Raw genomic sequence first — 15,114 nt, forward strand, 5'->3', positions numbered from 1 at the left:
ACTACGAAAAAGAGAATTCTTGTCATTTGGGTGCTATTTTTGTTGTCTGTTTTGTTTTTAATAAAAATAACAACAGAAAAAATTAACTTGATGCATTTGAACTGTAAAGATTAAGAAATAAGTGTCAAAATTACATTTCACTAATAAATTGTCAGGGAGAAAAAACATGTAACACTTTTTAAAGCACTTCATATTAGCATTTTTAAATAAAAAATAAGGATCATAATTTTCCATTTAATGTGAAAAAGACCAAAGGTTTTTTGCTTTTGCTTCATGGATGCATAAAATTAACCTGGCATTTACATTTAATTTTTTTGCCTTAGGTTTCATTGAATAACTTGTGCTTTAATTGACCTGTAGAGGTTATCTTCTTCAACCTCCTACTCAATGCACACTAAATTTCAAAATTAAATCGGGTCATACAGAACCCAATCCAGCAGAGTTCAGAGATAGGGATTCCTTATTTTCTCTAAGCTGTTGTGTTAACGCTAAAGTACCTTCAAGAGTAAACATGTTTATGAACATTCAGCCAGAATTTTCCATTCTGGAATTGCATCCACTGTCTCTTGTCACCTCAAACACAGTTTTCCTGGAAATACTTCATATCTGAGTGCTTCACTTTTATCACTGCTGTGTCATAATCCTAGTTCACGTCCAATTTATAATCCCCCAGATCTCCCAAGTCCTGGATTTATTTGGTCATAATAGTTTTGATGAAAGAAACAAATTCTACATTGCTTTTTTTTTTTTTTTCCCCCACTTTATTTTTTTCTTTTCGACTCTTATTTATTTACTTCTGAGAGTTTGTCAATTTCACTTACACGCATTTTTTGTTTTAGAAGGCAGGGGAAGGGGGGAAGGGGGAACCACAAAAATTCCTAAGCAGCTTTGTTAATTAAAGATATACACAGAAGTTTCAGCAAAATTTGTTGGTCCAGTCCATCTACAGATGAAAATGCCTAATTCCACTTCCTCCTTTTCCTCTAAAATTCCTCTCAGAAAAAATCAAATTCAGTTTCAATACATAGAACTGCAATGCATATGGGTCATCACGGGTCAAAAGCAACTCGAGTGCAGTAAGACAGTGAAAAAAATGTTTCTGTAAGTGCCAGGTAAAATTGTATCAACTCCTCAAGCATTTCCCAGGTTATTCTCTTCTCTTGTGGTGACCTTAACAGTTAAATTCATTACAAAATTTACAGATTCAGATGCGTGTGGCACCCATTCTGAAAAAGATTCAAAGACATTTTGGGCTAAAAACTCCTTTATTGTCAAACTCCTTTCTTTCAAACTCCTTCCTTTCTAGGCTTTGAGTTTTGTTCTTATCTCAGGATTTAACTCTTCTTTTTTTATACTTTGAAAATCTTCAGGTTTTATTTTCTCTTCTAAAATGTTGTTTTTCTTTAAGACACTTTCTTTTCTGATTTCACCTGATTTCCCTCACTTTTTATACCTCCAGTGTTCACTCTGTAACTTCTTAGTTATTTCCATCTCACTCATAGCTGCACTGCCATCTTGCCTCTTTTCAATTTGTAACTCCTTGATCGTATCTTCTTACATTTCCTCTTTTTCCTCTTTTTTCTCTCTTAAGATGGGGGAGAAAATCTTGCCTTCATGTGAGCTTGAGGGCTGAACTTTTCAAAGTACCTTCAAAAGCCAGCAAATGAAGTAATAAAATATAAGACTTCTAAAAAACATCTGATGTCTCAAACTTGTAATACCACAGAGGACTACTATAGTCAATTAGTCTTATTTCCTGCAAATTGTAAAATATCTTTTCTTAGCTTTTATCTCCTTACTCCTTTGACAGGTTTCTAACATAGACTGTAGCATGCACTCAATGACATTTCATGTAGGCTGAAATACACCAAAAGAATTTTTTCCTCAATGTTTCCTAGGTGATGATGATTTTCCTAGGTCTGACTAATCATATAAAAACAACTGGCTTCTCAAAATAGAATCTGAAGTTCTTTCGGTCATAACCTACTTGGAACACCAGTACCACAGTTCCGGGGAGGAAGAAATAATTGAAAAAACAAACAAACAAACAAACAAACAAAAAAACACCAATGTATTTTACACTTGTCCAAATAGTATAATTGTTATATATTCACTGAATTTTTCTAGCCAGCCTTCTACTCAACACAGGCTGTAATGCCCAGTGACGCTTACAACGTTGTTTTTAGACTTTCAAATAGACTGCTGAATTAAACCTGATTCACGTGATAAGAATATTTCATGTTTTTTGAAGTTTTTATTTTGTGAATCAATCTTAAACGTAGAGCCAGTTTACTTTTCCCTAAGTTACTATTAATTCAAGGAAAAAAACCAAAAACACTCAGCAAGTTTAAATGCTGGAGATCAGCATGGATTTAAAATAGTTTAGAGGAAGGATACTTTGCTTTTTGCCATGATGTCAATGCAGATTAGATCTTGAATCTCCCAAATGCTGAAACACACATGAAATTCTACTTCTGTCACTAATTTGCTTCTTAAAGAGCATATGTAAAACCAGGTGACTGAATAGCAACCTAAAAAAATCCCAGATGAATATGAAAGGATAGAATACATTTCTAGGCCTCGGTCTGACACGTTATATAATTTTGAGCAACACTCCCAAATATCTAGAACTCTGAACAATCATCAAGTCTCGTAACAGAGTTTAGGGTGGGGGCATCCAAAAACACAGGCCACTTGATAAAAGATGTACATCAATGTTTATTTTGCCACAACTGCATTATCCATAAAATAGCAGCAATGACATGGACAATTGTGGCACCTCAGCAAAGAGTTAATGAGAACAAAATCAGCTAATCATAGAAATACTTTCAAAGGAAATATGCTTGAGAAGCAAAAAATATTTATATTACTGCTGGTTTCTAACACATCCATTTGCATTGACAGGGTGGGAGAATGTGTACGGCTTTGACATGACCTGTATTAGGGATGTTGCCATGAAGGAGCCTTTGGTGGACATAGTAGATCCAAAGCAAGTGGTGACCAATGCCTGTTTAATAAAGGTTTGGTAATTCCAAATTCATCTAACTACGAATGTTTACATCTAACTGTAGGATTCTTTGGAAACCTGCTGCTTTTGCTTTACTAATATCTTCGTACGCTTCTAACTAGCCAGACAAGCCATCACCGTAGAATACTATCACAGTAAGACAAATTTTTAGAAATTTTAAAATTAGTTCAAATTAGTTTAAAAATAGAGTAAATTGGTATGTTGCACATGCTCAGCTGTCAGCTAAACTAAGCAGTACATATTATGGAATGCCTCAAAGTGAGACGCTCCTTGTAACTCCACTCATTGGACTACTTCTATAAACGGTTGTCAAACTGTAACTTAAACTCTTCGAATTATAATGTGCAAATACTGGATAGAGACATGATGTATTAAATATGAATTCTAGTTGCCTTACCTTCTTGTAAACAGAGGCTGAAAATTACCAACGGCAAGCTGCTGAGAAAGAGTAAATTATTTCTGTTTGTAGTTTATGAATTGCTTGGTTCTGATGAAGTAACTCTAGTTTATTCCAGACAATGAAATCAGAATTGGAACCTAATTTTTGTGAATATTCCTAATTCTTAGGCTTATCCAGAATGTTGCTGTTCTCTCCCAGTACCAAGTCTTGCGGACAGAGATTGACTTCTACCCTCTTGTACATAAAAGACAGAATGGTCACAAAACCAGGTTAGAAGTCTGTAGCTACAGGAACATGTGAAAGCTCTAAAATTCCTCTCACGTGCAGGAATCCTCGAGATGTGGGACTACTCACATGAATAAAGATTTCTGTTTCAATAGGAGCAATGGAATCAGGTCAATGAAGCAGAAGTTTGCTCATTCACCGCAAAGACTCAGTTCCTTTTCATTCTCTGGTTAACTATAATCATTATTCAATCCTTTTTCCATTAAGTTATTTAAAATGAAATGTGGTAAATCACAACTCTTCTACTTACTTTATTCTAAGCCTTTACCCCCTGAACTGTTAGTAATGTTCAATGAACTGTGTACTTCAGTAGAACATATAAACATATACTTGACAGAATAAGAGGATCAGCAAAACCAGGATCAGGCCAGGCTCAAAAATAAGCTAATTAACCCCCTGCAAAGTTTAATATCCTGCATACTAATAAAAAAATAAATGTAAAAAGCAGGTTTCTGTTCTTAGAATACCCTTCAAAAGTGAAACAATTTTACCCAGAACTTAATGTTTCTGAAACATTTAAAGTATTTGAATATGTAGGTAGTAGATGTTTTTTCTGTATTGGATAGGTGGAATATTTGGGAATCTAATGTAAAACATAATGAAGAAACTTGCATTATTGTGCTTCTGCTGGCACTTACGCCTAAATAAAAAAAGAAATCTCTCTCCTGACTGCCTAGGAATTGGTTCACTGCACACAGGATTAAAAAAAAAAAATAATCCACTTTTCAGACAAAAAAAATGTAGCGAGTCATGGTTACATAGAAATGTACTAGAATCATTTTCATTATATTCAGATTATTTTTGAATGTTTCAAATAGACAGATAGACCAAACCAATAACTTGCACAGATCATCTCACCATAAGTTTTCAGTTTATCAGAAAGATATGAAATGTAGAGAGAGTCACAGAGTCCAGGAACTGAAATATGGTTGTGCTTTTAACGCTTATTTGTACACGGTTCTCTTAGGTTATAAAGTATAAGTAAGATCCCTCTATTCTGCATGGACATTCTAATCTCCGCTCTCCATTCCTGAAGTGTAAGTCTGAAGTAATGCTGGTGAAATCAATGATATGATTCACAGTTTACATTGATGCAGTAGAGGAATCCTGGATTTCTGCCTACAAAATATTTATGGATAGCATGGATAATTTTGTTGTTGAAACTGATTTTCCTAATAACAGAAATCAAAGTATTTTGAGATCTCCTGCTAATTATGCCCTGACAAAGATAGTGAAGCTTGAGATACTTACAAGAATATCAAAAAGTAAATTGATAGGAAAGACATTCCAATGCTATGGAAAATAATTGATAATATTTCTATATATATATATGACTTAGTAATATACCTATCAATCTTACACCTATCAATCAGTATCAATCTTGGAAGCATCCCTGATAAAACCTAAATAAATACCTAGCTGGGAAAATCAGATCAATTAAAAAAAAAAAAAGTTTAAGCCTTGAAAAGCGTGATTTAAATATCAATAGAAATAAGCAATCTTGTAGACTCATCTTTGCTCCAAACAGTTTACAGAATCTGCTTTTGTATAGTTGAAGGGTAATATCTCTCTGCCTGCTAATTAGAAACCTTTGTCTGACACAAGATTAGAAAAGTTACCAGCAAAAACCAGTCTCCTCAAATGACTCAAATGTTTTCACTGCTTAACACAACATAGTCACAGAATATCCCTCCCAGAAAAGTGCAAACAAATCAGAAGTTTGTTTTTACTTTAAAATAATAATAATAATAATAATAATAATAATAATAAAAAACCCTACCGTCTTACGCTGACTGTACCAGAGAGGAAAGATCTTAAAACTGGGTTACGTATCTCCATTTCAGCATCCATCGAACCTATATTTATCAAAGTATCATTTTACCTTAGTTTTCTCCAGCACCCGTCATTCCTCCCTCCCATTCCAAAGGGCACACTCTCTTCTATGACTGGCCTCTCTTATCATAGAATCAGCTCAGTCAGGTAGCTGGATCATTTGCTGATTTAATATATTCAATTGTACCATGAATTTCTTACAGCATAAATGATCGCTAGTTATCTTGGTTGTTGATCATTAAATAAAATGCTTAAGTACATCACCTTAACAGTTACCTTAGTCACAGACATCTGAATCTAAAGAGTTACTTCATTCTCTTCAAAACAGGAAGTAGATATTTATACAGTGAAGACTGAAGAACTGGCATTTACTTCAGCATTCTGCCTCCAAATTCAGCGTAATGATTACATTCATGCATTGGTCACCTACTTTAATATTGAATTTACAAAGTGCCACAAAAAGATGGGATTTTCTACAGGTAATCCATTTCTATTTCAAACTGTTTGTCAGTACTGCTGGTCAGATGGTACATGAGGGTTTACTGTAACAAAAAGTTTTCATTTCAGTGATAAAAACTATCATCCTTGAAGGAAGTGATCAGGATAGAGAAAGGACAATTGTAGAAATTCTGCAAAAGCAGTGGCAGTATTTCACATAGCTACCAATCTTACAGCTCAGAAAGAACTATAATCCTGGAGTTCGTGCTCATCAGCAGTTATAGTCTTGCTCCAGTTTATAGGAGGGAGATGAGGTTCTTTTAATATCTGTATATCTGGCGTGAGATTAAGAAACAACAGTTCATATGTTAGCCCAACCAGTTTATTATAAATTCTAATCAGGCAGACAGGGAAGGAGGGCAATAGAAAAGATAGGAAAGAAACAAGAATTGTGTAAAGCGGGGACAGCCACCACCAGGATCCAGCAGCGGTCCCGTTGCACGACGAAGGTCCAAGGCAAAAGCACCAGGGGGTGGGGGGAGAGCAGCAGAGTGGCCGGCCTTGGGCAGCAAGCAGGTAGCAAGAGACAGTCGCAGAGCCAATCCGGGAGGAAGCAGCACAACTCAGGTAGCAGGCCCAGGAAAGTCCGTCAGCATGCAGGAATTCCATAGTGAGGAATCTGAAGGCAGACACCTTTGTTCTTCTTCAGCATTGTGGCAGTGTGCAGAGCAAGTCCAGGAGGGAGAGTGGCAGGTCGTGAGGCTTCTCATGGCAGAAACCTCTTCCTCATGAGGAATCTGTTGCCAGAAAATCTAAACCTCCTGATTGTAGGTCCCCATTTTATCCTCCTTTTTCTGCCTATGTGACATCCCTGGGTGCTTGAGCAAGAGTCATGTGAGTATCCCCTGAGATGGCCATCTTCCTCGAGATAAGCCCACACAAAAGACGGCTTCACGGCCATTAAGCTGCAGCTTATCTCGCTCTCGTTGCCCCTGGCCTTGTCCAGCTGCGTCCTTCAGACAAAGGATTTCTCAACCCCTGCCTAGGACTTGCCTGGACTTGTTCATCTGTGTCTCCAACAAGCTTTGAGACAATGATGTAAAATAATAATCTCTTACAGTATCTTAATCCTATATCACATTTCTTGTGGGAAACAAGGAACAAGAGATTGTTGCCTCAGTAAGAAATAGCAGCTCTGGGTCCCAGCTTCCATGAAATCCGAAACTCAACAAAAGTTTCTTACTTGACTCAGAATCTAGAACAAAATTATCAGTTTTTCAATAACATAACCACACACATACTGCTTATGTAAATTGGCTCAGTCAATCCATACATGAAGCCCTAACTTCCCTAGGTGAGCAGATACTTAAAGGAATAATTGGAATAATTCCAGTCCTGTGCCAGAGTGAGTAAACCAGTGTCACAAGAAACGTAAAAATCTTGCAATTGCTTTAATGATGAGAACAACAAACAGTAGTTACCGGTTCTTCTTTTTATTAAACTTGATGATGATTTAGCATTGTCATCTCTCTCTGACATTAACTTAATTTCTGCACTGTAGTATTCTAAGAACAGGTGAGAGTTCTGAATTTCGGATAATCCGTTTTAGGTCTCCTTAACTTGAAAAGGCAAGCATTTTCTAAACATCAAGTAGGATAATACCAGAAGTTTTGAAGAATGATTGCAAAGTGTGTGCTGCCATCCTCAGGATTTATAGTATTTTTTTCTCTTCCAAATACAAAGAGCAGCAACAGAATTTTTTGGGGAAAAAAACCTGAATACAAAATAGTTGAATAGCGTGTGCTTGGTCCTGAAGACAAACAGAAAATGAAGACAAACCAAAGCAAGCATTCAATTCTAATAGAATTAATTAATTAAAATACTTGTGCAAAGGAACCCCAGATTTAACTAAGACTAGCACTTGGCAAAATTTATCGTTTTGTTCTAAATTTAAAGGGCATCAAAGTGGTTCTACTAAGAGAGATTAGGAATTCACTTAGGCTGGTATCCATTTCTGTCAATCATCCATAGCATATGATGTTTGAAAAAAATAAAAAACAAACAGGTTCAAATGCCTTTTCCCCAGACATGTTCTCCTGAAAAATCTCTGTTTTGTACTCTTTCAGCATGGTGAATCAAAGATTCTTCTGTGGTTAACATTTCATGCACAATTCTTTGTGATTTTCTGATTTTGAATTAATCTATACTTCTGACATTCAAATAACTTAGTGATGAAGACTTCCCCAACTTGAATGTGTTTAAGTTAATAGGAATGCATACAGAAAGTGCCTGTCATGCTCACTAACATTCTTCTTGGAATCCCTCTTGCTGTCTGTAATCACATCTAACACATTCCAGTAAAACTTGGATGAAAACCCACTATCAGTCAGTAGAATCATAGTTGCTATGATTGTCCTTAAGCTCAACTATTAATACTGTATATGAGTTAAAAGTATTATAGGCCCTTTTTCATTTGTTTGAAAGTCTTAATTTGAATTAAGGACAAAGACCAAATTTCTTTAAATAAAGCCCATGTATGTTTTCTAGCACCTGATGCTCCCTATACTCACTGGAAGCAAACTGTCTTCTACTTAGAAGACTATTTAACTGTGAGACGAGGAGAAGAAATCTATGGGACAATATCCATGAAACCAAACGCAAAAAATGTGGTAAGTCAGCATCACTGCTTCTAATTCCAACGCTACTGATGACAAATAATAATCAGCAGTAATTAAATTGTGTATGAGTAAAACACCGAGTACGCTAAAAACACTAAATTTGTGTATTTTAGTAAAAGCTGTATTCATAGCTTCACCAAAACTGGTGACAGCAATGATAACATAGTGCTTACATTACAGAAGACAGCTTGCAAACCAGCTAGCAAGAGAAGGAAGAAATCGTCCAGCTACATCACCAGGTCCGCTGCCCTCTGAAACAATTAGAATCATAGGTTGTGAAAAAAAGCAGGCAAGGGTTTCTTCATACTGTCACTAAAATCAGAAATAAGAGCCCCCTACCAGTACAGAATGATTGAGGAAATCCTATAATTAGAGCCACATTTTCCACTCAGCACCCAAGAATTCACCTTTCAGGAAATTAAGTAACAGATTCCAGTTGCTTCTGTATGAACTCACTACTCAAACTCACTATGGTTATTTCAAAACTGTGGCTGTCTATAGAAAATACTGATGTTTTGTTCAAGACCAAAGCCAAAACATGATAGATATCACTCTATGATGACCAAGAACTTCCTCAGTTTGTCTGCTATGGGCTGATGTCTTGAGTTAGGGCCTCTTTTAGCTTATGAGGAGACTATGGGACAGAGTCTGATGGACAACCACTACCAGTACAGAAAAGCAAGATATGAGAAGTATTGCTTCCATGAGAAACTGTGGTACCATTTTCTGCCAAAACCCTTTAATGTAATCTCCTTGGTTTTTATTACTGCAATTGTCGCATACTGCCATTAATATAGTGTGATAATAATCCATTCAAGCTGTCATTGTAATTGTTGGAACATTGTATTCATTGACTGCAGTGAATCTTAACATTCCATTGCTTTCTTTTATTGCATGACTTGCCCTATTTTTTTCTACCAAAACTAAATTGTATACAATTTTCATGAAAGTGTTGATGCATAGGAAGAATTAAACATGAATTAAGCCTAGCATTAAAACAATCACTTTCACTTCTGAAACTTACTCTTTGCTGTGAGAATACAGGCGGACAGTGTGATTCCCGCTTTAATGTTGTCTTCAGGTGGCATGGAAACATTTTCTTTTGCCTTGAATGTGTCAGTCCATTGCCCTTTTCTCAAGGAAAAAAACAAAAATCAAATTTGTTCTCACAACACCTATTGCAGGTGGTAAAATGAAAATCTTCTTAATAGTTATCATAAGACAGACTATCTTAGTATTCTTAGATTAAAAATTGTTTCTTAGCACTTGGACCTTCTGAAATATGAAGTCTTCCAAAAGCCTGTAGGACACCTTCATCATTTTGAGAGACTGTGTTGTGCCTCTTTCCAAAAAAAAAAAAAAAAAAAAAAAAAAAGACTAAGGACTGGTCTACAATGGTAAGTTTGGTAAGTTTACCTAATCTGTTCTGGAATAGCTGTTCGATTGAAGACCCTTTACTCAATGAGATATGCTTTTAAAAATTATAGAATAGTTACAACAGCACAGTATTTCAGAAACCTTCTAATTGTAACCAGGACAGTAAAGCAGTCTTGAGAAGAATACAATATACCTTAGACAAAGATTACATGGTGACATTATACTTCTTACATCCTGCTTTTTCAATGCTAGCAACATTTCAAAACAAAAGAACTCAGAAACCACGGCATGTAACTCTTAAGATTGCGGGTCTTTTCAAACTGAACAATAACTGAATTCAAACACTGGATTTATGGTCTTGCTTACATTTACATCTTCTACAGCGCGACCTGGATTTCACCGTTGACTTGGATTTTAAAGGACAGCTATGTGAAGCATCAGTATCTAATGACTACAAAATGCGCTAGCAAGAAACCTTTCAGAGAGATGAAACAAATTCTGTGAAATCTTGAACTGCTGAACTTCAAGCTAGGAGCAAATGCTTGCACGATTACCATATTAAATATTAGAATGTTTACTCCAGTGGAAAGTGGTAACATGATCCCTCCTACAGATGGTATAGAAGGTTGGGATCCCACTGTGAATGTACAACATACGGAACTACAGCTCTTGTCAAATATACGGGGAAAACAAAGAACAGAATTGAGTGTTCTGTTTGACTTTAGGATGCCAGAAGAAGCACATAAAATTGTACTATTTATAATGAATTTCTGGTTCTTCCAAGCTTTGCATGTTACAAGTTGATTAGGGCAGTTTCTTCAATATAGAAGACCACTAAAAGACATTATAGCTGGACTTACGTTCAATATAAATACTATATAATATAGTATAAAATAGTATATTATAATATGATATATATTGTACATGAGAAAAATGTTTATTCGTAATAGGAACTCATTTTGTGATTACTTAATTTTAATTATGCAGTTATGGAAAGATGATATCACTACTCTAGACAGCGCTACTTTTCAGCTCTAATTAACTGCCTAAATTATAGCTTTGGGAAATACTCTGAGCACAATGCAGGTAAGAGCTGAGAGTTTATAAAGGATCAGCAAGCATCTCTTAGAATATCATCTGGAAACTGGACCATGAATTCTAAAATTCACTTTCATAACTGGATGTTTGTTAGAGCTTTAAAGAACATCAGCTTGCAAATATCCTGCAGTGAGTTCCTATAGGTGGATTTTGCATGAGACCTTCTGAAATCAGGCACGTAGTACTTAAATGTGATGAATGCAAAGTCTCTGAAATGGTGGGTAATTCATGTTTTGTGGCCATGTAGTTTTTGCCCATTTGAGTTCTCCGCAAGATTCTAAATACAGAATCATTTTAAAAACTAGAGTTTTTCTTTCATTAATGTTTCAGATAAGTTTTAAATTGCAAATACTATTCTCAAGGGGTGCAATGGTATGCTGGAATGAGTTAATGTCTTAAATAAATATATATTGCTTCCAATATTACTAAGATGTCTGTAGCTTCCCCATCCTCTTACACTCCTTGTTTTTCTTACAAAATCTTATGCTTATAGGTAAATATTGACTGTAGTTATTCACATGTGTTGTTACTGTATGAAAGCTGACCATGGAATCACAAGTAATTTGTCAAAAAGTGAATCATCAGTTCTAAATATGCATCTTCTAGTCTCTAGTGCAGTGCACTGCATCATGTTCCATCATATATTGGATGAGACTATTTTTTGCCTGAAAAATCTTTTTAATCACCTATAAATAAAGCTTACGTGAATATACAAGCAAACAGTGTTGCTCAACAGTAAGTTTTTTGTAGGTTCTTATTTTGCCAGTATAAGTTTGTCAGCTTCTTACTTTCCAGAATATATTTCTATTGCTTTTCCCTTCATGAAAACGGTACAGTACCTCCATTTAAATGTAATATCTAAGAATTACGGTCTAGGGATTGTACCACATGGTATCTATGGAGAATGAAATTAAACTATAATTTAGCAGAAAAATGCAGTTTGCAGTGCAGTTCCTTGCAGTTCTTTTAAAGCACTTCATTTCATATTCCCGGAATGAGGGTAAACTACTTTCCTCACCAAATTACTGGCTTTTTTTTTTTTCCTGTCAAATACTGCTGTCATTTTCAAGGAATCAGCTCGTAACAACACTTTGAGTGAGGGCTTGGAACATAAAATCTTCAAGAAATACCTTTCTGTCAAGTTCATGACTTCATGAATCTAGGACTTCAAGGTAAGGAATTCTACCAGATTTTTTTCCTCTGTCCTTTCCACTTCTAAAGAGACTCTCAAATTTAAAACAGTGTTTGTTTTTATCTTCTCCTTTTCTGCAAATCACTCAGGTGATTATAACTTAGAGAGGAAAAACTCCGGCTTTGTTTATCTGTCTTACTCCTTGATAGAACTTCAAGCCATGCACTGGTGACTAGTTTATTCAGAGAGGATGGCAAAATAAGTCATATTTGTCTCTGGAAAACTATCCTTGTACTACTCTTTCACATCACACTGAAAGCATAGCACATGCTTCTCCATCACATGAGCTTAGAGAACATGCTACAGAGCTGGCTATCTTCAAATCACAGTGATCAAAAGACAAAATTAGGCTTCTGAGTTCCATACGCATGTCTCAAACCACTAAGATTCTGAAACCACCAATGAGTTCAGCATACATAGTGTCTGTTATCTTGTCATTAGTGAAACAAATGCAAGATTGACAGCTACATGCGATTAGCTGATAGGCTTTCTTCAGCAATTCAGCAAGTAAAGAACTAATTACAAGTAACTAACACAAGGTCTGAGCCTAACCTTATTAAGATTTGAATAAGAAAGTCAGTCACACGCATCAGGATTTAATCCAAGTCACTCAATTTCAAAGCTGTACATTAAAATACTAATGACAAAACAACTTGACCTCTGAAACAGACACATCTTTAAAGCTTTTAGTTTACTTTCCACCAATAGGAAAAGAAGATCAAGAGCTGAGCTCAAAGCATAAAATAAATTTAAATATAATAGTAACACATCCCTGATGAGTAATAAATACAGCACTGGCAAAATGAGAAAGAAAGTCACTTCTGCCTTGACTGTGATCTTCAAGAAAGTTTATTAAAACTCATCAGGGATTGTCCTGTCACTTCAAGAACAAAGGAGCATCCAAAGAAGCTAGATCCAAGGTATGCCTCAAAAATGCACTGAGTACAATTTGTATGGGCAGCGCCTATAGAATTAGGGAGGCAGTCCTCACAAATGTTAAGAACACCGTTCTACGGTCCTTAAGTTCTTTACAGAACAGTATACTATAACTCGCAAGCATTTATCACTCCCAGTACCAACTAGCTCTTGCCAGATGTTATTAAAGTTAGGAAGAAAATTAACGATATCCCAGGACACAGTAGAGCAAGTGGTAGAGCAAGAAGGCAAAAGAATGACTTGCTGCTTATTAGAATCTGCCTGCTCACTTGTTCAACTGGAGTCAGCTGACAAAGAGAAGAATGTTTTAGCAACAATGATTCCTGCTACATATGAGAAGGTGGGTGAGAGGAAAGGAGAGATAGAGAGAGAAAGGAAGGGACGCACAGAAAGAGGGATGCAGAGGGGGGGACACGCAGACGGAGAGAAAGAGAAAGGGATGCAAAGGGGGAGGGAGGGGGGGGGGAGAGAGAGAGAGAGAGAGAGAGAGAGAGAGAGAGAGAGAGAGAGAGAGAGAGAGAGAGAGAGAGAGAGAGAGAGAGAGAGAGAGAGAGAGAGAGAGAGAGAGAGAGAGAGAGAGAGAGAGAGAGAGAGAGAGAGAGAGAGAGAGAGAGATCACGGACATGCAGCAAGAGGGAGATCACGGACACGGATTGATTTACGGAATCGAACTCTATAACCCAGAGTTAGGTTATAAAGCAGGTATGTTTTATGTTATGTTTACGTTTATGTTTTATGGCATTTGGCACCAAGCTGGGTGCAAGGGGGATAGCTCCTCCAAACTTGCACACCATAGGACAAAAACTTGGTACAGATATAGGCTGAACTAATACATAATCAGTGTTTTTCTCGGAATTCATTACAATTCATTACATTTCCGAGAACCCACCAGCATACGGTCCCTCCCTCCTGCACGTGCGCCGTGGGCAGTGGGGGTCTTCTTCTGGTGGTCATGGGATGAAGGCTCATTGTCTTCAACCGAAATAATCCCATCAGACCTGTTCCTTGTGTGATGTTCTCTTCAAGTTTACAATAGAGTTTCAAGATGTTCTTTTCTTATCTGGCCTCACATCCTGCTTACCTGCATTCTTATGCAGTGGTTAACCCTTATCTTGTCCTCTCTTTATTCACTATGCAATGGTTAATCCTTATTTACTGCACATCCTGCTTGCTACATTCTTTTGTCTTGCCTTCCTTTACAGCCGGCCCATGTTTCCCACAACTCAAAGAGAGAGAGGGAGGGGGCACACTGAGAGAAATATCCAAACAGAAAGGATAGTGGATTTGGTAAACAGATGAGGTGGGGTTATTTTGCTATAGGACTAATTACATAGACTAATTAGTGATGGAAAAGCCTTCTGAAAATCCTTGCTGTGCTAGGGGTTAAGGCTAACTTCAAGCTAGATTATGTTTCTCAGAGCTTTGTTCAGACAAGTCCTGAACATTTCCAAGAGCAAAGGTTTCATAGCCTCTACAGGCACCGACAGATTCATTATTATTATTATTATTTTTTCCTACATTCAACCAGAATTTCTCTTGTTACAGCTTATGTATAATCAATGAATGCAAAGATGCTATAATCATGAAATAAACGAGAGCGTTAGGCAAAATACTGCTCTGTTATAATAACTAAAGGAGAATAGATAGAATGCTTACCTACACCCTGGGCTCCCTGCAAAACTGCAGAGAAGGGATCTCCAGAAGAGATCCTTTCCCTATGGTAGTCAGCTCTTAAATGAGTCTAGGACAGGTGGAGCCAGGCTCCACCCCTTCCAGCAGCACAGGTGAATTCTCTTCCTGATCAATCAGAGGTTCAGGTCATGATTCAACAGTTCCCATATAGCTTGGT

The 15,114-nt window shown here is 36.6% G+C and overlaps 1 protein-coding gene across 5 annotated transcripts in view; it reads left to right on the forward strand.

Moving 5' to 3' along the window:
* Positions 1 to 15,114, forward strand: part of PRMT8 (protein arginine methyltransferase 8) — a 47,212-nt gene that overhangs the window by 18,689 nt on the left and 13,409 nt on the right. Inside the window, exons 6-9 of one of the 5 annotated variants that reach the window (XM_052701694.1) lie at positions 2,905 to 3,020; positions 5,875 to 6,025; positions 8,532 to 8,653; positions 12,208 to 12,309. In XM_052701694.1, coding sequence (XP_052557654.1) covers positions 2,905 to 3,020; positions 5,875 to 6,025; positions 8,532 to 8,653; positions 12,208 to 12,294 — 476 coding nt within the window. In that variant the 3' untranslated portion in view covers positions 12,295 to 12,309. Of the gene's footprint in view, positions 1 to 2,904; positions 3,021 to 5,874; positions 6,026 to 8,531; positions 8,654 to 8,842; positions 11,858 to 12,207; positions 13,653 to 15,114 lie in introns of those variants that run through there. The other 4 variants (XM_052701695.1, XM_052701697.1, XM_052701698.1 and 1 more) reach the window with 4 other exon arrangements.

This window comes from Tympanuchus pallidicinctus, unplaced genomic scaffold (genome assembly GCF_026119805.1).
Source record: "Tympanuchus pallidicinctus isolate F22 unplaced genomic scaffold, pur_lepc_1.0 scaffold40, whole genome shotgun sequence".
Classification (NCBI taxonomy): Eukaryota; Metazoa; Chordata; class Aves; order Galliformes; family Phasianidae; genus Tympanuchus; species Tympanuchus pallidicinctus.